General features: G+C 38.5%; 1 protein-coding gene across 5 annotated transcripts; it reads left to right on the plus strand.

Annotated features, from left to right (window-relative positions):
* The first annotated feature begins 1,026 nt into the window (after nt 1–1,026).
* LOC309478176 (uncharacterized protein) lies at nt 1,027–21,928 on the plus strand. 5 transcript variants are annotated; one of them, XM_082141776.1, is made up of 6 exons: nt 1,027–1,166; nt 1,426–1,758; nt 1,882–1,914; nt 2,649–2,696; nt 3,345–3,461; nt 14,398–14,890. In XM_082141776.1, exons 1-6 carry the CDS (start codon nt 1,109–1,111, stop codon nt 14,709–14,711), a joined length of 903 nt encoding a protein of 300 aa, XP_081997902.1. In that variant the 5' UTR covers nt 1,027–1,108; the 3' UTR covers nt 14,712–14,890. The 5 variants fall into 5 exon arrangements, with proteins under 5 accessions (XP_081997902.1, XP_081997903.1, XP_081997905.1 ...); XM_082141777.1 differs by lacking the exon at nt 1,882–1,914; XM_082141779.1 differs by lacking the exons at nt 1,426–1,758; nt 1,882–1,914; nt 2,649–2,696; nt 3,345–3,461; nt 14,398–14,890 and adding exons at nt 17,192–17,527; nt 17,650–17,808; nt 19,949–20,052; nt 21,398–21,928 and having other exon boundaries at nt 1,054–1,166.
* Nucleotides 21,929–23,656: the final 1,728 nt, after the last annotated feature.

Here is a 23,656-nt window from a genome sequence, read left to right on the forward strand (position 1 = left end):
CTTCTTGCTTTTTGCCTTTCATATAGTGACTAATATAGCTGTCTGTGAATGAAAATGATTCGTGTTGTGGACGAATGATGTCGAAAAGACACTGTTTTCTGTGCTGTGGAAGTGAATCCACTTTGCATGCACTTCCAAAGGATGAGGACTCAGATGTAGACCAATCACAACAGACTGGGCCATCTGACCAATCAAAGCAGAGTAGACCAATCACAACAGACTGGGCCATCTGACCAATCAAAGCAGAGTAGACCAATCACAACAGACTGGGCCATCTGACCAATCAGAGCAGAGTAGACCAATCACAACAGACTGGAGAATCTGACCAATCAGAGCAGAATAGACCAATCACAACAGACTGTACCATCTGACCAATCAGAGCAGAGTGGACCAATCACAACAGACTGGAGAATCTGACCAATCAGAGCAGAGTAGACCAATCACAACAGACTGGAGAATCTGACCAATCAAAGCAGAGTAGACCAATCACAACAGACTGGGCCATCTGACCAATCAGAGCAGAGTAGACCAATCACAACAGACTGGAGAATCTGACCAATCAGAGCAGAATAGACCAATCACAACAGACTGTACCATCTGACCAATCAGAGCAGAATAGACCATTCACAACAGACTGTACCATCTGACCGAGCAGAGTAGGCTCTCAGAAAGGATGGGTTTTAAGAGATTCCATCAATATCAGAATGAAAAAAAAATATATATATATATATATAACAATTATAAATTATAACATGTTGATGTTATTTGCATTTCATCCTGATGTTTAAAATTTTAGTTTTTAGTTGTTTAATTTTGTCAAACTAGTCACAGATTGAGTTACACAGCAATGAATTTGGGTTTTTAGGTTAAGTTAGGTCAATTTTGAGAATATTGAGAACAATTAAAAAGTGTCATTGGTAAATGTTACAACAATGATCTTCTACATACTGCAGATTATCCAGAAGATAGAAGAGAAAGAGGGGGGGGGGGGAGATCACATCTTGGCACACAGATACAAGTCCAGGAAGTTATGACTGTTGGTGTGTTTTAATGTGAGCGGGTGTGTCAGCGCTTTTGTTAGTTTGCATTTGTGATCAAATGCTTAGAAATGAAGTTTTCCTGCCCTCTCATCTGTGGTCTCATGTTTTTCTGCATTTGCTTCACAGGTAAGAGCCTCATCCAGCCTAAACACCTGCTCAAAATACTAGTTATTCAAATACTTGTGTCTTATTTTCGTTATCTTGTGGTTAAGGACATTTGGAGATGCAGACACATCTCATTACAGCGCAAATGTTTTCTACATATCAAATGTACAGTATATTGACAAAGATTGTCCGAACACATAAATATTTCCTCATTTGTCAGCTGCTTTGGATAAAGGTGTTTGCTAAATGAGAAAATGCAAATGTTAATGGCTTGTTTTAGTCACAGGTTCAAGTGAGGAGCTGACTGTGAATCAGAGCCCATCTTACATCGCTGTGAATGAGGGAGATTCTGCTAATATCATCTGCTGCTGGAGGAAAATACCCGGACATAGAGTTAAAGTTGCTTGGTACATCAATGAGACTAAACTTTCAGGAGTAAAGGATGAACACCAAGAGCATCAAACACAGAACTGTTCAACTCTCCACCTCACAAAAATACTTAAAAATCATACAGGTCGTTATGTTTGTCAAGTGATTCAAGACATTCCAATCCTGCATAAGGTAAATGGAACTGGAACAGATCTATCTTTCAGACAACTAAAGACAACGACTGGTAAGATTTTCCATCACAATATAATTTTTTCTACACATTCCAATACAACTCAAAGACTAGAAGACCACCATTATTAAACTCATACAATATTTGATCTAATTCTGTCTGTTTCTTCTGTTGAAGTTCCTCCCTCGCCTCAATCAACCCAAACGATTGGTAAGATTCTTCTGTCACAATATTATTTGTCCTACAAATTCCAATACTATTACAAGACAATATAACACAGTTACAGTTGTGCTTAAAAGTTTACACACACTTTGCAGAATCTGCAAAAAAATATATAATTTAAATAAAATAAGAGGGATCATAAAAATGGCATGTTGTGTTTTTTTTTAGTACTGTTCTGAATAAGCTATTTCACATAACAGATGTTTACACACAGTCCACAAGACAAAATAATAGAATTAAAATAATTACCCCTGTTCAAAAAAAGTTTACATACATGCAACATGCAAGTATCTTCTGTAGCTTCTGGAGGGCAGTACTAAATTAAAAATATTTATATTATTTTGTTAAAATTATTAACATTTTCACAGATTCTGCAAGGGGGTGTAAACTTTTGAGCACAACAGTATTCATTATCATTCAAATCACCTGCTGCCTTTTACAACTGATCGATTCTAAAAAATCCCAAATAAAAATAATGAATGTAATTATGTATAAAAAGTAATTCAGGAAATGCATTACCATTAATTGGAATAAATCATGATTCAAATTCATTCAACAACTGAGATTGTATCACACAAATTTCAACCAAGTTACAATACCATTGCAGTTAAAGACCACCATTTTGGAAGACATGCATTTCTTCCTGATGCGTCAATTAAGCAATATCAGATTTAAGGACTGTTGCATAATAAAAATGATCTAATTCTTCTGCTCTTTTACAGAAAATGTTTATACAGTTCAATATAAGGTTCCCAGACTCCCAGCAGGCAGTGAGTAGCTACTTACACCGTGCAAAAAAACGATTCTTTTTCTGTGGTACAGCAAGTGTTGTCTGGATGTGTTGAGTCATGGATCACCTGGCTGATCTGGTTTCGAGTCAGGGTGTGACTGTCGTCTCAATGGTCTCTTATCACTCTCTGGTCCTGTGTACACCTGGTATTAAGATGCGTTTTGGTCTCTCGAATCACAAATGGACGATGCTAAATACAGGTGTAAACGGTGTTGTCTCTGTCTAATAAAGAAAATAAATAATAATAATAATTAAAAAATAAAATTACATTTATAATAAATTCAATTGTCAGAATTAATTATCATTATTAATATTTTATAACTGAAGAAAGATTTTGGAAATAAATCTAAAAGATGAGAACTATACATTTAGATCCTATCAGAATAAAGGGTAAGATGTTATACGAATAAAAAAAAAAAAAAAAAAAAAAGTTAGACATAAATTATAAATGTACAATTATTTTATTATGTATATGTTTACAAAAATATGAATATGGAAAAAAATGGATTTATTCCAGATTTTTTATTATTTTTTTTTTTTTAGGTTTACTAACTTTTCTTATGCAGTTGTAGTTTTGTAGAATTCCCTCAAACGATCCTCTGTTAAAAAGATCACTTGTTTCTCACAGGTAGTTCACGTGAGGCTGTGATAATATACATATTGAGAAGTCTGCCCTTCATCTGTCTACTGATGACGTTCTTTTACCTGAACAGGGACGTCAAACAAGCAACGGTGTCAAAACCAGGTAACTGTTCAACATATCAGCACAAAATTCACAATGTAGATTAGTTGTTTGTTTAGCCTTTAACCAAACAAGATGAAGAATCACAACATTGAAACATTTGATTTGAGGCAGATATGTATTTGAAAACTGGAAATAGACTATATGCTTAACATTTAGATTTAGATAAAAAAAAATAAGATAAAATCCCAGAATTGTAATATGCATTATCTACAGTTTCAAGGATAAAAATATTCCCAGATGATGCAAGAATAATGCACAAAAGATTAAAAATAAATGATTTGATTACACTTAAAAATTAACATTAAAAATAAGCAAAATCAATCTCAAGACTCAAGACTCTGCTTATGGCAAGCAAACAGAATTGCTATTTTCAACCTGTTTTGTATTGTTATAATAACGATGTGTTACCCTGGATCACAAAACCAGTCACAAGTCGCACGGGTATGTTTGTGGTAATAGCCAACAATACATTGTATGGGTCAAAGTTATCGATTTTTCTTTTATGGCAAAAATCATTAGGATATTGCAACACTATCTCACGACCAATTCGTACGAATTCGTACGAATGATAAAAAGATGGCTAAATCGTACGAATTCGTACGACCTCACTCGTACGACCTCACTCGTACGAATTTGTACGATTTGTCTAAACCCACGTGATGGGTAGGTTTAGGGGCAGGGTCAGGGATAGGTCATTCGTATGAATTCATACAAATTGGGCAATTCGTAAAATATGTACGATTTTGCAAAAATCGTACGAATTCGTACGAGTGAGGTCGTATGAATTCGTACGAATTAGCCACCTCGTAGAATTTGTACGTTTTCCCGTGAGATCGGGTTGGATATTAAAGGACAAGTTCGGTATTTTACACTTAAAGCCCTGTTTTCAGTTAGTTTCTGATGAAATAGAACGGTTAAGATTGAAATTTGGACACATGCTGCTGGCCCGAGAATTTTCGGTTTCTGTGGCAGCACCCCCCACCTCCACAATGGCTGCATAGGTGCACTGGAACAATCCTTCCTAAAACGCATTAAACTTTCGTTTACCAAGACGTGAAACTCACCGAGTGGTCACGGGTGTTCACTGATATGCTCACACAAAAATCGCTGCAAAAGATGCTTTCCAACAGGTGTTTTACCATTCGTTGTAAAACTGTGGACCTATTTTTCCAAACACCTCACACCCGTACATTCTTCCGTTGAGAGCTTGAATAATAGACAATCCAGCCCGGCGGCGGAGTAATACCGTACCTCACAGCACATCCAATACAAGTCAATGGAGTTTGACAAAAACTACGATAAAACCTGTTGGAAAGCATCTTTTGCAGCGATTTTTGTGTGAGCATATCAGTGAACACCCCTGACCACTCGGTGAGTTTCACATCTTTGTAAACGAAAGTTGAATGCGTTTTAGGAAGGATTGTTCCAGTGCACATATGCAGCCATTGTGGAGGTGGGGGGGTGCTACCATAGAAACCGAAAATTCTCGGGCCAGCAGCATGTGTCCAAATTTCAATCTTAACCGTTCTATTTCATCAGAAACGATCTGAAAACAGGGCTTTAAGTGTAATATACCGAACTTGTCCTTTAAGTAAAAATCATGTTTCATGAAAATATTTTGTAAATTTCCTACCTTAAATATATAAAACATTTATTTTTGTGAGTGAATGCAGCACAATCGCAAACATAAATAGACAACTCTAAAGGAGATTTTCTCAATGTTTCGAATTTATGCACCCTCAGATTCCAGATTTTCATCATCAATGGAAAGCTTATTTATTCAGCTTTCATATGATGAATACATCTCAGTTTCAGAAAATTTACGTAAATATGTAAATAAAATTCATGTTTATTCATCAGCAAAAGTCCTCCAAAATGCATCATTCTGCTGAGTCTTGAGAGCTCCAGGGCTTTCGTAAAAACCTCAGATTGTACTTTTTGTATCCCCACCCACGGACAGTCTGATCGGCAGAGGGTTATTAACAGAACAGTTATTGTAAGAGTAGGTTTATCACTGAAAATTGTATTGTACTTTTTCTACTCTTTAAACAGAATTATGGTAAAAATAGAACACTATGGAAACAGCTTATTACCCGTACACTATGGTGTTTTACTTCTGGAGGTTGAGCAGAAGGTGCTCCCTGTTCCTCTTCTTCCAAATTAACTGATGGAATGGCAGTTTCTTTCCATTTTTCCCCCCGTTTGACCTTAAACACTGTGTCCTTTATCCCCTGCGTACAACACTCTGGATCCTTCACTGGAAACCAAAAATACAGTATCTCATTCCTGCTGAACATTTAGGGCCCTATTTTAACGATCTGAAACGCAAGTATCAAACTCGAAACGCAAGTAACTTTGTGGGCGGATCTCGATAGCAGCTGTTGCTATTATACCGGCGGGATAAATGACTCTTGCGCCCGACGCAAATCTAAAATGGGTTGTTCTGAAGTAGCTACATTACTCATGTGGTTTGGGCGTAACGTGAAATAAACCAATCAGAGCATCATCTCACATTCCCTTTAAGAGCAGGCGTGCTTGTTCCATGGCGGATTGCTATTATAATGGCGGATTTGCCAGGTGCACGCCAGGAGCGGTTCACAGCCGAGAAGACCGGCGTTCCCGTCAGGGCCGCAAAAGACAGAGAAGTGACATTGTATGGGGATGGGAGAAACCCACCCAAATTAGCTTCGGTTAAACAGGCGTATAATAATTTTGGTAAATGTGTAAGCTAGATTTATGCCTATTTTTCACATCTTCATGGACACCACAATGATTTCCCTCATGTGGAATATTTTTCCTTGTAATTATGTATGGTTTGCAAAAATGGCAACTGCTGCGTCTGTGTGTAGATGAGACAAGCAAAGTGTATGCGCTAGGGCTGGGTAAAAAATATAGATTTCTCGCTTTTAATCGATTTTTACGAAATGATATCGATTCTTAAATCCCAAGAATCGGTTAGTCATCCTGTTTTCAGTTGATGAATGAATGGAACATTGATGCGCGCATCCCATCCAATAAATCGCAATAATCTTTGTGCTTTGTTATTATTTATATGAAACAAAGTCTCAGATTTCAAATTACGTCCATTTTCTTACGAAATTCAAAAACATAATTACCGTTTTGGCGCTGTGGCGTGAGATTGCTCTGGCGCAGCTCAACTCTAGAGAAGCAGAAGCGCGGAGCGCACATGACCTTCTCTTCCGCCTTAATAATCAGTTACAGCGCGAAATAAACATGAATGAGCATCTAAAAGTGTGTTAAAAGATAGAGTACATGTTAAAAGATAGAGAGAGATACATGAGTATCATGTCACATGGAATCGCTCAATCAGTGTTTCAACCGTGGAAAGACGTTAGTAAACAATGTCATGTAACGTCACATTTACCTCAGAAAAAACATATCCAGTGACCATAAACTCGTTAGTCAGCTAGAAAAATTAACTCTAGAGAGGAGCATTTTGTTAAATATATGCACCATATTACATATTCATTATAATTTTTAATGTTCTTCAATATTTAATGCATGTTTGAATAAATCAGAAAAGTTTTTTTATGACAGCCACCATTTAAATTTTTATATAATTTCATATAACTTTATTATTATAAAAATAAATAAAAGTGTATTTTAAGTGTTTGTATACAAATCAGTAAATTTTTACCTTCAATATTACAGTAGGCTAATGAAGCCTATAGGCTACAACTGACGTAGATAGTTTACAATAATAGTTAAGAGATTTGTTTTCCTTGAGAAAATTTGCAATGTATTGTACCTGATATCCAAAATAATCAATATTGAATCAAATCGAATCGTAATCGAAATCGAATCGCAAGCTTGTGAATCGAAATCGAATCGAATTGTGAAATTTGTGTCAATACCCAGCCCTAGTATGCCCGTTGTGCACACGCTACATTATGGCCAAGCATGCGCCCTTAAAATAGCATCTGAACGCGCCACTGACTTTAGACTAGGTTTTTCCTGGTCTGTGGCGGAATTGTTTTCTGGAACTGCAAAATAGCACCAGGGAGCACGCCTCCACTTTTCGCTGAACCGCCCCTTGGAGCACAAGTTCATTCCCTAATTTACCGACGTGCGTCTGTTGAGGGAAAAGTCCGCTGTGCGTCGGGTGCAAAATAGGAATGATACATGCCATGCGTGGGTGTACAAAGTCAATTGCGCTGGGAGCAAGATAGGGCCCTTACTCTTTTATTTTTGCACCCATGAACAATTCAAGTTGACACCATTATAATTAAAAGTTGGTTAGGAAGTATTTCCTACTAAAGCTAGGCAATATTTGACTCTGGTCAAGCATATCCATACTAGACTGGGCGTGGCCAAAGTGTCACAGTATATACTGTGTTCTGTGTTTTCTGTGTTTGGTTCTGTGTTGATTGTGTTCACCTGGACTCATTAACTCTGATTACACCTGTTCCTTGCTTCCATTGTGCCAGCTGCCACTCATTTAGGTCATGTGTATATATACTCTGTCTTGTGTTGTGTCAGTTGCTGGTTCATTGTCTGAGTTTCAGTTTCTGTGTTAATGGTGTTGTAGTTTTATGTATTTACTATATTCATTTGGATTACCGTGTCGTCTCCATGTGGCTGTTCCGGTCTGTTCCTGGTTTTCACCATTGATCATCTTCCACCAACGCCACTACCAATCATCCAGCACTCTCTACTACCGTTATCCTTTGATCTTCATTGTTGCTATCTGGACATTACATCATTCCTCCTTCCTGTGTTGTGTGTTTACCTGTTTATAATAAACTCTCTTTTACTTTGCACTTGCGCCTACATCCTCATCAATCGTACCATGACAGAATGAACCAGCCCATCATGGATGTAGCGAGTGCGATGGACATGATCATTTCGCTCTTTCCCGAGCGTCGACCACGAGAGAGAGAGGTGGAAAGGAGATCCAAGCCGGTTCACAAGATGGCTACCACTGCTGCACCTGTTCTTAAGGTGGCTGCCAGTCCTACTCCGAGTCCTAGGAGGGCCAGTCTAGAACCGATTACACCAGCTAGACCAGGGCGAGGTTCTAGACTGGCAATTAGAAGAACACCCTTCTCCACAAGGCCTATCACGTCAACTCCTGTTTTAAAGATGGCCACGGCTAAACCGGTGGCAGTTCTCAAGAGGGCCGTCATCATGCCTGCACCGGTGTTTGAGACAGCAGTGGCCATACCTGCATCTGTTTCCCAGAGGGCTGTCGCCATACCTGCATCCATTCCCCAGAGGGCCGTTGTCTTACCTGTACCTATCCTTAAGATGGCTACATATGAGTCTGTTCACAAGAGGACCACCGCTGCGACACCCAAGCCACTTCACAAGATGGCTGTCACACCCGAGCCACTTCACAAGAGGGCTGTCACACCCGAGCCACTTCACAGGATGGCTGCTACACCCGAGCCACTTCACAAGATGGCTGTCACACCCGAGCCACTTCACAGGATGGCTGCTACACCCGAGCCATTTCACAAGATGACCGCCTCACCCACCTCTCCAGTGCATACTAGGACCCAGAGGTTAATGTCTAGTCTGGTGGATACCCAGATGATGTCGGTACGGGCGGCTGGGATTCTAAGTCCGTTTGTTTCCAGTTCTGTGGTCTCTACAGTGCCTGAGGTATGTCCTTTGACTTCTGTGCTGCCTGTGTTGGCTATGGCTCTGTGGTGTGTGTGGTCTGCTTTCTGCTCTTTCGTTTCACAAGAGGTCTCTCAAACCCATGAACCTGAGTCTCCTGCACTTCCTGTCACGCCTGAGAGGTCCGAACCTGAGTCTCCTGCATTTCCTGTCACGCCTGAGAGGTCCGAACCTGAGTCTCCTGCACTTCCTATCATGGCAGAAAGGTTTGAATTTGAGTCCCCTGAGCCTCTGATCTCGACCAGGTTAGCTGAACCCAAGTCTCCTGAACTTCCTGTCCTGACCATAAGGCCTGTTTCTGAGTTCCCTGAGTTTCCTGTGAAGGCCGAGATGGTTACTCCTGAGTTTCCAGTATCCTGTGGGTCAGCTGACATGGTCGCTTCCAAGCCCCATAGACTCTCTTCCCTTGCCAAAATGGTCGTGCACGACTCTCAAAGTCTCTCTGTCTTGCCCAGTGAACTGCCTAGTGTGCTGCCCAGTGAATTGCCTAGTGTGCGGTCCAAGATGGCCGATCCTGAGCTCTCTGAACTCTCTGCCTGGCCCAAGATGGCCGATCCCGAGCTCCCTGAATTTCCTGCCTGGCCCAAGATGGCCGAATTTGAACTCCTTGCCTTGTCTAACCTGGGCCAGAGGGCCTCTTTCTGCTCTCTCCTTCTACCCAGGTTCCTGTTGCCGCCGGCACCACCATGGGTTGCAGCTCCACCCTGGTCTCAGGTTCTGCCTGCGGATCCGCCTTGGCCTCCTGCACTGCCGGCCCCGCCCTGGCTTCCTGCCCTGCCCGCTTTGCCTGCCCTTCACGGACCTGGCCCGCCTACCCTCCCCCAGATCCACCTCCGTTCCTCCACCCACCTGAACTTTCTTTGGGAGTGTCTGGAAGCCACTCCTTAGAGGGGGGGTACTGTCACAGTATTTTCTGTGTTTGGTTCTGTGTTGATTGTGTTCACCTGGACTCATTAACTCTGATTACACCTGTTCCTTGCTTCCATTGTGCCAGCTGCCACTCATTTAGGTCATGTGTATATATACTCTGTCTTGTGTTGTGTCAGTTGCTGGTTCATTGTCTGAGTTTCAGTTTCTGTGTTAATGGTGTTGTAGTTTTATGTATTTACTATATTCATTTGGATTACCGTGTCGTCTCTATGTGGATGTTCCGGTCTGTTCCTGGTTTTCACCATTGATCATCTTCCACCAACGCCACTACCAATCATCCAGCACTCTCTACTACCGTTATCCTTTGATCATCATTGTTGCTATCTGGACATTACATCATTCCTCCTTCCTGTGTTGTGTGTTTACCTGTTTATAATAAACTCTCTTTTACTTTGCACTTGCGCCTACATCCTCATCAATCGTACCGTGACACAAAGTCCCTTAAAGGGCACCTATTATGCAAAATTCACTTTTACATGGTGTTTGAACATAAATGTGTGTTGGCAGTGTGTGAGCAAAACCACCCTAGAATGATAAAAATCCACCCAGTGGTTTTTTTACAATCTCAATAAATCATAAGCACTGTCTCAGAATGAGCTGTTCTCAGATTCAGCGCAATGTGACGTAGAATTGCGCAGGCCCCTCCCACGACTGTTGAGTGACACTTCAGTTTGAGCATAGACCCACCCTGAGTGAGCTGGACACAGTCCACCATTGTTCGACGCTTGAGCAGCTGTAGACAAGAATGTCTCCTAAGCGATTGAGGTGTTTTGTTGTTGAACATCAGAATGTCAGAATGAACATATCAGTCTTCATTTACTCTCGTTCTTACTCGAGGATGGATCTGTACCCACTGTTCGTGATCCAGATTACACTCTCCGGAGCGACAGGACTAACCTTACTGACCACGGCAGAAATGAAAGTGAGAGCACGCACTTTATGACAGCTCATCGAATAGTTTTACGGATTTACAGTGTACCAGTTTATTAAGCACAGACTGAAAAGGTGTGTATATATTTGTTTGCTGTTAGTTGTAACAAGTGTTTTGTGTACTTCGCTGTGTATGTTCCATGCTAATGAAAGGGGGAGAGAGAGAGTTTATGGATAAGACTTTAATGCTCACATCTTATACTGTGTTTATTTAGCTGTTCTTACAGTGATTCTCTGGAGTAAAACTAACGCTTTTGTGTGATGTACAATAAACTTAATTGAACTCATCAGTATATTTTGGTCATCATTCGGACGAGGTCTGCTACAGCAGGCTTGTATTAATAGTGGATAAAAGCAGATGAAAAATAAGTTATAACCATAATTAAGCTAAACTATACCTGTTTAATCTCCATACAGTATATATTCTCTGGCGCTGTGGGCATTATTGTCCGACTCCGAGTCAAAATGAACACGCTACTGAGAGTTTCTGTTTTGATATTATCAGATGAGATTGTCCCATAGACAGTATATAAACTGGACACAGCGACCCCATAGGTTTCAACGGAGAGAAGTGAAGCAAATTAGAAGCCCTCACTTCCTGATGGCTGAGCGTACTGCGCAGACTCAAACTGAGCTTGACGACGTGGATGTGACGTGAGCAGCCTGCCTGACAGTTTTAAGTTTTCTAGTAGCTGTGCCAAGCGAAATCTGAATCATTCCCTTCCGAATCTCGCAGAGACGGAGAGCGTGAGTAGGAGCTGTCCATGAGCTAGGAGCAGGAGCAACGTCATGACTCTCTATGGGCTTCTCCTTTGACTTTATCGGACTTTATGCCTCCACGTCCCCCGATTGACTGCGAGCTTCTCCTCCTGTCTCTATGGTAATTTCCAGAGAGTTGCGTGGTTATGACGCAATCGTTAGCCTACTTTTACAAAAACTGCTTCTACGGGGCCATAACGTAAGATACAAGGTAATGGAGCCTTTTATACATTGTCGTGTTTCTTTAGAAATAAACAATGGACAAATGGAGTCTTTAAACGCCTCAGATGTAAAGTTATTCGCTGTCAAAGTGACGCCAAAATGAATAGGAGTCAATGGAATGCTAACAGCAGGTGAAGGCTTGTTAGCCAATGGCGGCTCCCGGGGGTGGTACGGAAATCGAGCGCTCGATTACCCCCCTGGATTGTCCTGACTGAAGCGCGAGCTCGTGAGGCTCCGCCCCCTGGGCCGGCAGGAGCAGTTAATTTGCATTTAAAGGGGTACACACTAAAACAGCGCGTTTTTCTGAGCCCCAAAAAATGACAATTAAAACATGCTGTAAAAAAAATATCTGTTTGGTATTTTGAGCTAAAACTTCACATACTGTACATACTCTGGGGACATCGGAGACTTATTTTACATCTTGTGAAAAGGGTCATAATAGGTGTCCTTTAAAGACAAGTCATTTCACTCAGCGGCCATCTTTGAAACACCTCTCGGGCATGCAAATGCAGCTCCTATCTTTTTGAATGGGGAAACATCAAATTCTCGAAAACTGTTCGCCAAGCTTACGATTAAATTCCATATTTGAAATCACCAATGAAATCTGACAACAACTGTCTCATAAATTTTGTTTCTAAACTCTCGAATCATGACATAAAACGGCAGCTGCAGAGACACGATGACTTTATCAATCTGCGATTGGCTCTTATTTAGAAGGTGGGACTTAGGCCTCGTTTACACTGTCAGTGAAATGTGACCCAATTCGGATTTTTTGCTCATATGTGACACAGATCCGATGTGTTCTATGACAGTGTAAACAGGAAAAAAAACGCATGCATTTGGATATTTCGAGATCGGTTTCAGGCCTCATTCATATGTGGAAATAAATCGGATATGTGCCAATGCGACTGTCATGTAATAATAATTAATAATTCATTACATTTATATAGCGCTTTTCTCAGCACTCAAAGCGCTTTACATAGAAGGGGGATCTCCTCAAACACCACCAATGTGCAGCATCCACCTGGATGATGCGACGGCAGCCATATTGCGCCAGAACGCCCACCACACACCAGCTTACTGGTGGAGAGGAGACAGTGATGAAGCCAATCAGTATGGGGATGATTAGGAGGCCATGATGGACAGAGGCCACTGGGCAAATTTGGCCAGGATGCCGGGGTTACACCCCTACTCTTTCGAAAGACATCCTGGGATTTTTAATGACCACAGAGAGTCAGGGCCTCGGTTTAACGTCTCATCCGAAGGACGGTGCTCTTTAACAGTATAGTGTCCCCGTCACTATACTGGGGCATTAGGACCCACACAGACCACAGGGTGAGCACCCCCTGCTGGCCTCACTAACACCTCTTCCAGGTGTAAACAGGCAGATCGGATTTTCTGAGGCATTAGGCAACGTCTCCGTGGTTTAATGACGAGAGAAACCCCGACATGCATCTGCAAAGGGACGGATGGCCCGACGAAACGTTGTGTCGTCGTAGGAGAGGAATGTGAAAAAACGTTGACACAACATATTGTTGTACACAACAGAATTTCGGACCCACTGCTCCTCATTAAAGCCAATATTTAAATACAATATGCTCCCACCAGTCCTGAGATCTCTCTCACACACAATAACTGAAGCATATGTGCAATGATGGCACATGTCATGGTGATGTTTGGCGAACTTCGCATATATCGCAGAGCTAGCATCAAGCATATTTCGCGTCCGCCCATCTGTGCAAGAGAATTGAACCCTTTAAGCATGTGCGATGTTTCAGATAGTATGGCAAGTGTAAACACATCAATCGGATATGGGTCACAGTTGAAAGAACGTGTAAACGGACAGTCAAAAAAATCGGATATAGGTAACAAATCAGAATTGGGCATCAAGACCTGCAGTGTAAACGAGGCCTTATTCTGCCATATTGAGCTTTACACTTTTTCCCATTTAAAACAATACAACTGACGCATCTTGGGTTTTTCTATAGTCTTTGGCGTGGCCTTGGATGGCCACATGCCCAGTGCATTATGGGTGTTAAAGTTTTCCTATTGGCAAAAGAGAAAAGACAACTGCCCTTTCTCTGTTTTCTCTTGTCAGGTAGCACCAATAATTTTTTTTCCCACCTTTCTACCACATTGCCAGCCAAGTGTTATTTTGTTATATACTTTTGTTAAGACCACTAAACCCGTGACATAATATTCAGATTTTAAAACCGCAGCAGTAATGTATGAACTTGTGGTCACTGGGTTCATTTTAATATAGCCAGTGTCTAACAACATCTCACACCGTTTGTGTTGAGCACCAATGCACTTCTTTTGTTCTTTGTTATGACATACTGTTAGTGTGGTAAGCAGATTTAAATAATAGGTTAAAGTAAGTTTATACCCTTAGATGTTGCTGAGCTCTTACTGATTTTCATATGTATATTCATATTTCATTCCAAATCTGTAGAATCAGAAGAAGGACTGGATGAAGACCTGAAGGCCGGAGAGACACAGATAAATCAAACTGAACTTTCTGAACAGGAGAAAGGGAGGGACAACTCAGAGAAACCTGAAGTCACTTCTGCTGCTGCAACAGAAGAAGAAAAGAATGAAGAAAAAGAGACTGTTGTAGTTGTGGACGTTGAACAAGGTTTATCTGCAATGCATGGCAATGAAAATAAGACCGTTTCTGTTCTGGACACCTCAGAAAAGACTAGTCTAATGGCTGATGTTGAAGATGTGACCGTTTCTGTGGTAGATGGCATTGTTTCAGCTCTGTGAGAAAGACAGGAAATGGAGATATGGGTGTGTTGTTCAGGTCTATGATGTCACTTCCTGTATCATAGCTTGTTTGCTGACTTCTAATGGTTTGCAATGACTGTGACTGGATTCTTACATTAGATTTTATTGAAACTGATGTGAAATATATATATATAAAAAAAATATCTTGTTCAACTTCATGCATGAATCTTTCTGTGTTTTTTGTGGGGTTGTGTATATGGTTGTGTGTCCAGGGGAGAACAAGTGTGAGAACAGTGTTGTGGTTTGTCAAAAATGAGATGCGTGGTCGTTGGGGGGGGGGGGGGGGGGATGTTCAGAGAAAATCTGAGAGCTTGAGTATCTCATGCGTATGAACGGTTGTGATGTGGGAGTAAAGCAAAGTTCACATTCTCAGCAGATGCTCAGAAATGAAGTGTTCCTCCAGACTCCTGTGTGGGTTCCTCATGTCATGCCTTTGTTTCAGAGGTAAGTGCCGCTCAAAACACCTTCCTGACTGGAAAACCAGCACAGACTTCCAAGGATACTATTCGACATTAGTGCAAAATAAAGTTAATCAAATGTAGCTGTGAGATAATGCTGCCTTCCTGCATTCAGCTGGAGACATTATTTTGTGGCATATTGCACTATTTTAATAAACACTTACAATTTAATAAACACTTATTTATCATTTATTGATGTCACATTGTAGCTCTATAGAATAATCTGAATTGTATTCCTTTGAATAACTTTTTATCTGATTTGTTATATGCCTTTGATATTTACAAATTAACTTGCATATTTTTTATGTTGATTTTAAAATGTACTTTTTAAGAGGTAGAGCTTTATAGGCGTGAGGAAGGAGGAATGTTTATACATTTAAATTGCAGTAAGACATTTTTAAAACTTACTTAGTCGCTCAGTAACATTTGCAGGCGTTATAAACAACAAGCAGTCCATGTTTGGATATTTACAGTTCAATTCACATGTATTTGTATCAAGTATAACTTTTCACAAAGCGTCATTTCAACGCAGCTTTACAGAAAGTGCATGTTTCTACGTTACAGTCAGTGCTGGGTAGATTACTTTGTTTATTACTTTGGGTAGATTAAATTGTAGTCCATTACTGAGTACAAACTACATTATAATTGTAGTTAGTAACATAATCCATTACATTACGCATTTTGGGTAATATAATCGGACTAGTTTTTGATTACTTTTAGATTACTTTTGACACGTGTTTATAACATTGATTTGAATGGTATAATCTTGTACCATATTGATAAAAAAATACAACAAAATGAAGCGCATTAAACATTACAGTACGCCAGGGTTTGGGAAGGAATAGAAGGGGGTTCATAAAGTAAAAAAGCTAATTAAATCATAAAAACGTGAAATGAAAAATGTGCTATGTAATTATAGTCATTTGACTAATGGTCTGTGTGTGCAATTGCAATTGCAAAAAAAAAAATTAAAGATAAAAAAAAAGTAACAGAATTCTGATTATGAGTATTTTAAAATGTAATATAATCTAATTACAAGTATTTCATTTTTAGAATCTGATTACATAATCCAGATTACAAATAATCAGTTACACCTGGTTACAATTAAGAGTAATCCGTTATCATGTGACTGTGTCAAAGAAATGTCCATATAGAAATGTACAGTTCTAAGATAATACAAATCATAAAGTTAGCTAACATCATGTATTCATTTAACCAGAAAAAAATGAGCAATTATTACATGTTGCGATCATAATGATTACAATATATGGAAAATATGGCAGATATGAGCTGATACATTTAGACCGAAATGAGTTGTATGGGTTTGTTTTATATGTTTATTGATGAATCACCTACATATTATGTGTCATATATTATCATCTATATAGCACATAATGGTACTTATGCTAAAACTTTTGCAAAATGTATAACTTTACAACACACAACAGAAAAAGAAATATAAGCAAGTTCCTTGGAAATGTCTTTAAGGATTTGTCAATGTTCGCAAAAAGCATTGGACGAGTAAGAGACTTTTAATTAGTTGTTTCATAACTATCATAAGACATTAATTAAAATAAAAAATATTGTATATGTTGTATATGTTCTTTTCTCTTTTCCACCTTTTTTTTTATCAGTGGCTTTACACCATTATCATCTTTTAAAAAATGTTTTTTGTCTAATTAAAGACGTGTTTCCACTGGTCTTCAAATCCAATTTAGCAAAATAAAATTCTACATGACAGACAGGATTGCATCCTGTAAAAATAATCTATTTACATTTTTTTTTTAATATTATTTTTTTTTTTATTATTATTATTTTTTTTTTTACATTTTTAGATATGAAGTTACACATTTTTATGGTTCCTGTTTTATAAGGTTAAAAAGATTTATTGCTAACAGATTCAAGTCTGAGTAATGGAGAAGTCCCTAAAGATACAAACTACAACATCAAGAACAACAGCCATAAACATTCATGTATTTCTCGTTTGCTGTTGTTTCTCAGTCACAGGTTCAAGTGAGGAGCTGACTGTGAATCAGAGCCCATCTTACATCACTGTGAATGAGGGAGATTCTGCTAATATCACCTGCTGCTGGAAGAAAATACCCGGACATAAAGTTGCTTGGTACATCAATGAGAGCAAACTTTCAGGAGTAAAGGATGAACACCAAGAGCATCAAACACAGAACTGTTCAACTCTCCACCTCACAAACATACTTAAAAATCATACAGGTCGTTATGTTTGTCAAGTGACTCAAGACATTCCATTCCTGATTGAGGTGAACGGAACTGGAACAGATCTATCTGTCAGGGTCAGACAACTACAGAATACAACGACTGGTAAGATTTTTCCATCACAATATAATTTTTTCAACACATTCTGATACAGTTAAGACTATAAGACCACCATTATTAAACTCATACAATATTTGATCTAATTCAGTCTATTTCTTCTGTTGAAGATCCTCCCTCGCCTCAAATAACCCAGACTACAGAGCCTACAAACACAACCCCATCATCAGATCACATCCTGCCCCTGTCCCTGGCCGCTGCCATCGTCCTGGTGACCCTCTGCTTGACCCTCAGTCTGTGCAAGATGAGGAACTCCTGTAAAGAATCAGGTACACTTCATTTTAATACTGAGACTCATTACACTCTTGGAAGAAAAGGCTCTATATACAGTAGAAGCTTGAAGGAATCATTCAGGTGCTTCATATTTAGGGATCATTTTGTGAATTTAATTTTTTAAAAATTATAATTACTTTGATTACATTTAATTTCTTCAGTAGAAGAAATGGAAATAACCCTTAAATAAACAATAAAGTGTAATGCAATCATTTAAGACATTTCTCCTTTTGGCATAAAGGGATTGAGTCATGAACCATCGGGTTCTTTATAGAACCCACTGAAGATTTTTTAAAGAGTGTACTGGTGTGTTTGTATGTATGTTGAAGGCATGTGCGCTGCTTTTCCTTTATCGTCTGCTGTATTGACTGTACTTCTGTTTTTCCTGCAAAGCTGAGATATTAAATGTTCATTAAGAGTTTTTTGACACTACTTATACTCAGTCCACTACTGAACTCACAACCAGTGTCCATATATTATTAATTTAAAGGAAGGATTGGACATTTTCTTCAGCTGACTAAACAACAGCATGCTGTCATGCAAAAATCCAGACACTCTTACTGACTAACTGAGCAGTGTATGATGCAAGTGCATGTAATATGAAAAGTAATGTGGCCTATGTCAGAAAGTTGCTGTGTGAGCAGATCTTTTGTGTCAAAGCTTATCAGAGTTTGTAACGGTGCGGCCCCTCCGCACAGGAAGAGCAACTGTTGAGCTTATTCAAACACACACTTAACATTACTTAAAAAAACAAAAAATAATAATAATTACATTTCTATGAACATTACTTCTAAAATGACATAAGTATACTACTATAAAAATATACATTTTTATTTTGTAAAAAAATTTTTTTTTTTATTTATATAAAAATAAATGTTACATTGTTCTCAAATAGTGAGTTGCAACCCCCAAACAGCAAGGAGAATAATGTTGAAAGCAACAAAATAATAATAATAATCATACTCAATTCTATCATTTGTTTGTATGGATAATATTATTTCAATATTTAGCATCAGTGTTTGTTTCATGTGTTTGGCTGATAGAACACACGTTGAATGTTTATGCATTTACAAAATGCCATGTCAGCCAATGTCATATTATTAATTTTTATATCATTGGGCCTGTGCAGTTCTTATTAATTTAATTAATATTAACATATTTGATTGTAAGAACATTTCTGTTTACTTTTCTACAAGATCCAATGTAAAACCCGGTTCCTGAAGCAGAACCACTTAACTCAAGTACTCAATAGTTGCATTAGTATATGAGTTGGCTGCGGCTCTCTCTCTCTCTCAGTTGTGCTGTGTTTGGCATACAGACAGTTTTTTTTGTAGACAGTTTTTTGTCATCATGGACAAAGTTTGCATGCAACGACTTTAACACCCTATATATATGCAATGCTACTTGCAGTATAGACAGATTTATAATGGGAAGAGTGTATTTATTGGTGGGTAACATTGCTTGCTGTTGTCATATCCTCTGCATAGACTTATGTGATCAATTTGGAAAGGAGAAGTTTATAGTCATATGTGTGAGTAAATAAATAAAAAATGAAAAAAGAGCATTACTTATTTCGGGAAGTTTGTATGGTATATCTGTTACTTATTACTTCTGATTTAAAAAAAAAAAAAAAAAAAAAAAAAAAATCAGTAATGGAGATTAGATCTGTCTGGAACTAAGTTAGACCTGCACAAACACATAAATAATATAGATCAAAAAATGAAATGTATAATCATAAAAAGCTCATTTGAGTGTGAAACATGGTTATAACTAAAACTAAAACCACAAAAAATTGTTAATAAAGATATAAAAAAACTTTATTTTACATTTTATTTCAGCTAGTTTCTACAGCAAATTTGCTCATTTTCATTTAGTTTAACTTGATGTACTAAAAAAAACTATTCCTATTGGGTATTGGGTGAACTATCCCTTTAAATTAAACCTGAAAAAAAAAACCCCACACACACACACACACACACACACACACACACACACACACACACACACACACAAAACACTAACTACTGTAAAAGAAATGACAAAAACACACCACAAAATTACAAAAACTTTATCTAAGTTTAAACTGAAAATGTAAATTTCAAAATAGAAAAACTAATTCAGGATATCTTCCCTCAGAGCGAGTGGTGATTCGCCAGACGGCACACAGTGAGGGTGAGGAGCATGAGCACATGGAAGAGGAGGACGGCAGCACAGGCTCCTCTCGAGGATCTCTCCAATGGGTAAGTGAGATCCGGCCTCATGAGAAGTTGTAATAATACATGCAAGATGGCAAAATTGTATATGTTGAGTCATGTAAAAACATACAACCATGACCTACTGTAAGTTATATCTATAAAGCCTAAACATAACTGAAATAAAAAATTAAAATAAACTATAAAAGGTGAAAAAAAGTAGTGAATTGTCATGAGAATATGTAGGTCTTTGGCTCTGTTCGGAATGGATTACTAGCGTACTACATACTGCAAAGTATGTACTGTGTATTATTTTGTAAAAACACAGTGTAGTAATGCTCCTGCAATCTTCAGCATGCTACATGTACATTGGTGTCACATGACATCATGATGTCCACTAAAGTTCATTTTATTCACAATGGACATTGTTTCAAAGCAGATTTATTTTATTTAATTTTTTTATTAAAAAATTACAATTTTGTAAGGTCTTTATTTAGATGATTAACGTCTCATCAAATAAATTGGGTTATTATGCATTTTTTTCAAATTTATTTTATTCCAATCTCTTCACTCTTCAACGTCTTGTTATGTATCTTCCCAGACAGCAACATAGTGTCGGCTCAGATCCGCATCTGGGCCGTGTGAAATCCATGTGTACCGGATGTGGGCCGGATCTTGGCCGACATTGTGTTGCTTTTTGGGTTGCTTAGTTCATCTGTCACACTGCACTGAAGTGCAATGTATTGTGGGATACAGATCCCACACAGTCCCAGTCGGCACTTGACTGACCTTCAGCCCTTACAGTGTCTGAAATAATGTCTGAAATTCATTCACCTATGTTTAAAAGACATTGAAACAATGTCGCAATATTAGTGTTAATTCAAATGGCAAAATCGAAACAAAATTCAACAAATGTTCTGTGTGTAATGCATCATTTTGGCAAATGCAGTAGTTAATTGGGGTATTATGCACACAGACAATTGCATAGTGCAAATTCCAAACATTCCCCCTATAAAGGACACTTGACCCAAATCAACAATAACACATTGCAATACAGAGCACAGTAAATTCAATATCTGTGATGTGCAGATGATGGTCTCCAGCTAGATTTTAAAACGTTTATCTCTTGAATTAGAATAAATTAAAAGATGCTTTTACTCAGGATTGTTTTGCTTCTCACATTACTGTATGATGTCATAATGCACAATCTCTGAGCAATATCTGCAATTCCACTGAGTTCTCTGAGAGCGTGCGGCGAGATCTCACTCGTGTGCATCTGAGCCAAATCTGCTGTTTTATCAGCTCTTTAAAATCTACAGGGTTCTGATGAAACCATTCCATCCATATTTCAAATGACAATAATGTTTGTTTCATGTTCTTTCTCTCTTTACAGTATCAAGTACCAGTTTACTGGTCTTACTTTGATCTACAGAGGGGTGCAGAAGAAGTCAAGTGACCACCAAAAAGGAAAGACAAACGTGGTGTTCATTGGACTGTATTTTGCATTTTTCTTCCTTTCGTGAGAATGTCTTTGTAAATAGCAGAAACTGTTTTAATCTTCAGATACAGTGGAAACCCTTTGAGCTCTTGATCGCGGTATCAGATGTTAATCTCTCTGTTTGTAGCAGCTCCACTGATAGATTGTTTTGTTCTTAGCTTTAGTTCTTTGTCTTTTTGGTTCTCTGAAAAAGATGTTGCAAACTGACATGGAAAACTACTTTGATACGTTCATGCCCAAACTGATGCAATTCAAACATGTATATATTAGTACACACTGTGTCTAACCGTGAGAAGTTTGAGTTTTATGCTGTACAGATGTAGCGTAGCGCCTCTCAGCCTTCTTAGTAATGTTTCTAAGATTTGATTCTGACACCTTCATACTGTGGTTTCTTTAGCCATTTAAAATAAAAGTGTGTGAAAACCATTGACTGTGATACTGGTGTCATTACGTGCGAGAAAGAAAGGAGAGGGAGGTAGACGTCGAGTTTCAGGGTGGAAACTCTGGTGGTATTGACGGGTCAATGGCAGGAAATGGAAAGTGCAGTGCATCTGGTTTCCTTCGACCTTGTTTTAAACGAGATGCACTTGCGTGCAGATTCTGTTGACCAAACAAATAAAACAGGTTAAGAAATCAAGCAGAATAAATACACCAGGTTATTTCTTATATAAGAAAATAAACAAATTAGGCCTATATCACTAAATATGTTCAGATTCTGGCTGCATTTAGAGAGAAATGCTCCATCAGGTGAACTGGTCCTCACCATGCACAACCACATGACCTAGATTTAGTTTTTCTCTCACACATTATCTGTTTTGAAAAAAAACACATTGATGACCAGAATGTGTTTCTCTTCCACTCAGGTTTGCAAACATTCTTGTGCTGGTCCATTTTGGTGTGAATGGGTCTTTAGACTGATTTAGTAGATTTGCTACACCAAATAGCCAATTATTTTTTTTTTTTTTTTTTTATGAAAGGAAAGAGAATCAGAAAAAAAAAATCCTATTCTTATAGACATACCAAAAAACATACCAACATGGCCAAAAAACAAAAATAAAAACAAAAGTCGCTGTTTTAAATAGGCAATTGTTTAAGAGTCTATGATTGGAAGACACATCATGGCTACATATGACAAAGCCAAAATATTCTTGACCAAAAATGTATGCGCCTCTTGATGGAAATACATGTTGTGATGTTATTTCCATCAAGAAGTGCATACATTTTTGGTCTAGATCTTGTATTGTCAATGCAAGAGTCCAGCACTCTGTAAAGTCTCCTCCAGCACATCCCAAACACTTTCAATGAGTTTAAGATCTGAATTCAGAGGAGCCGATTCATGTGTGAAAATGATTCTTCAAGCTCCTCACAGCCATTCTTTCACAGTTTGAGCCTGACGAATCTTGACATTGTCATCCTGGAATATGGTCATAATGTATCTTCCTACATGGATGTTTAAGAAATGAAAAGCTACACACTCCATCAATTAGGGTTAGAAACTGTTGTCAAACATATAACATGCTAGAAACATAATAATCACAGCAATAATGATTCAATCATAGACTCTTAAGCATTTGTCTATTTAAATCCAAATAACAGTAGGCTATATACGTTTATAACATATCATATTAAATATATGATTTATATTCAGTGTATAACAGTTCAGGCCACATAATGGTCAACGTTCTTTGAAGAAAACAACTGAGGCAGCAAAATTCAAGCACAAGTAAGGGAACACTTTAACTTTTCACTTTGTTCAGTGTCATTAGCGTTGCTCATTAAAACACATATAGCCAGTTAAGCTAAAGCTAAACTTTCAGTCCCTACAGAACCCTCTGACCTCAGCAACTGTTTGTTTACAGTTGTCACGAAGACTGCAGGTTTATGTGCGTCATCATCATTAGCTTATTAAAGGTCGTGGTCTGTATAGTTGAACATTGAGGAGGGAAACCACTATGAATCGCAGCGTTTTGGTTAGCACACGCCTGAAGGGACAGTCAAAATACACTTTTCTTTCCATTCATATGCATGCAAATGCGAGAGACTGGGAATTTAAGCTCATCTGAAGAAGTTTCACATTTCGTGAAGATCGATAAGCTATGTCACAGTATGTCAACTTAGTCACCATGAAATCAAAATTGACAGTTTTTTATGGAA

The sequence above is a fragment of the Leuciscus leuciscus genome, assembly GCF_965113295.1.
Source record: "Leuciscus leuciscus genome assembly, chromosome: 16".
NCBI lineage: Eukaryota > Metazoa > Chordata > Actinopteri > Cypriniformes > Leuciscidae > Leuciscus > Leuciscus leuciscus.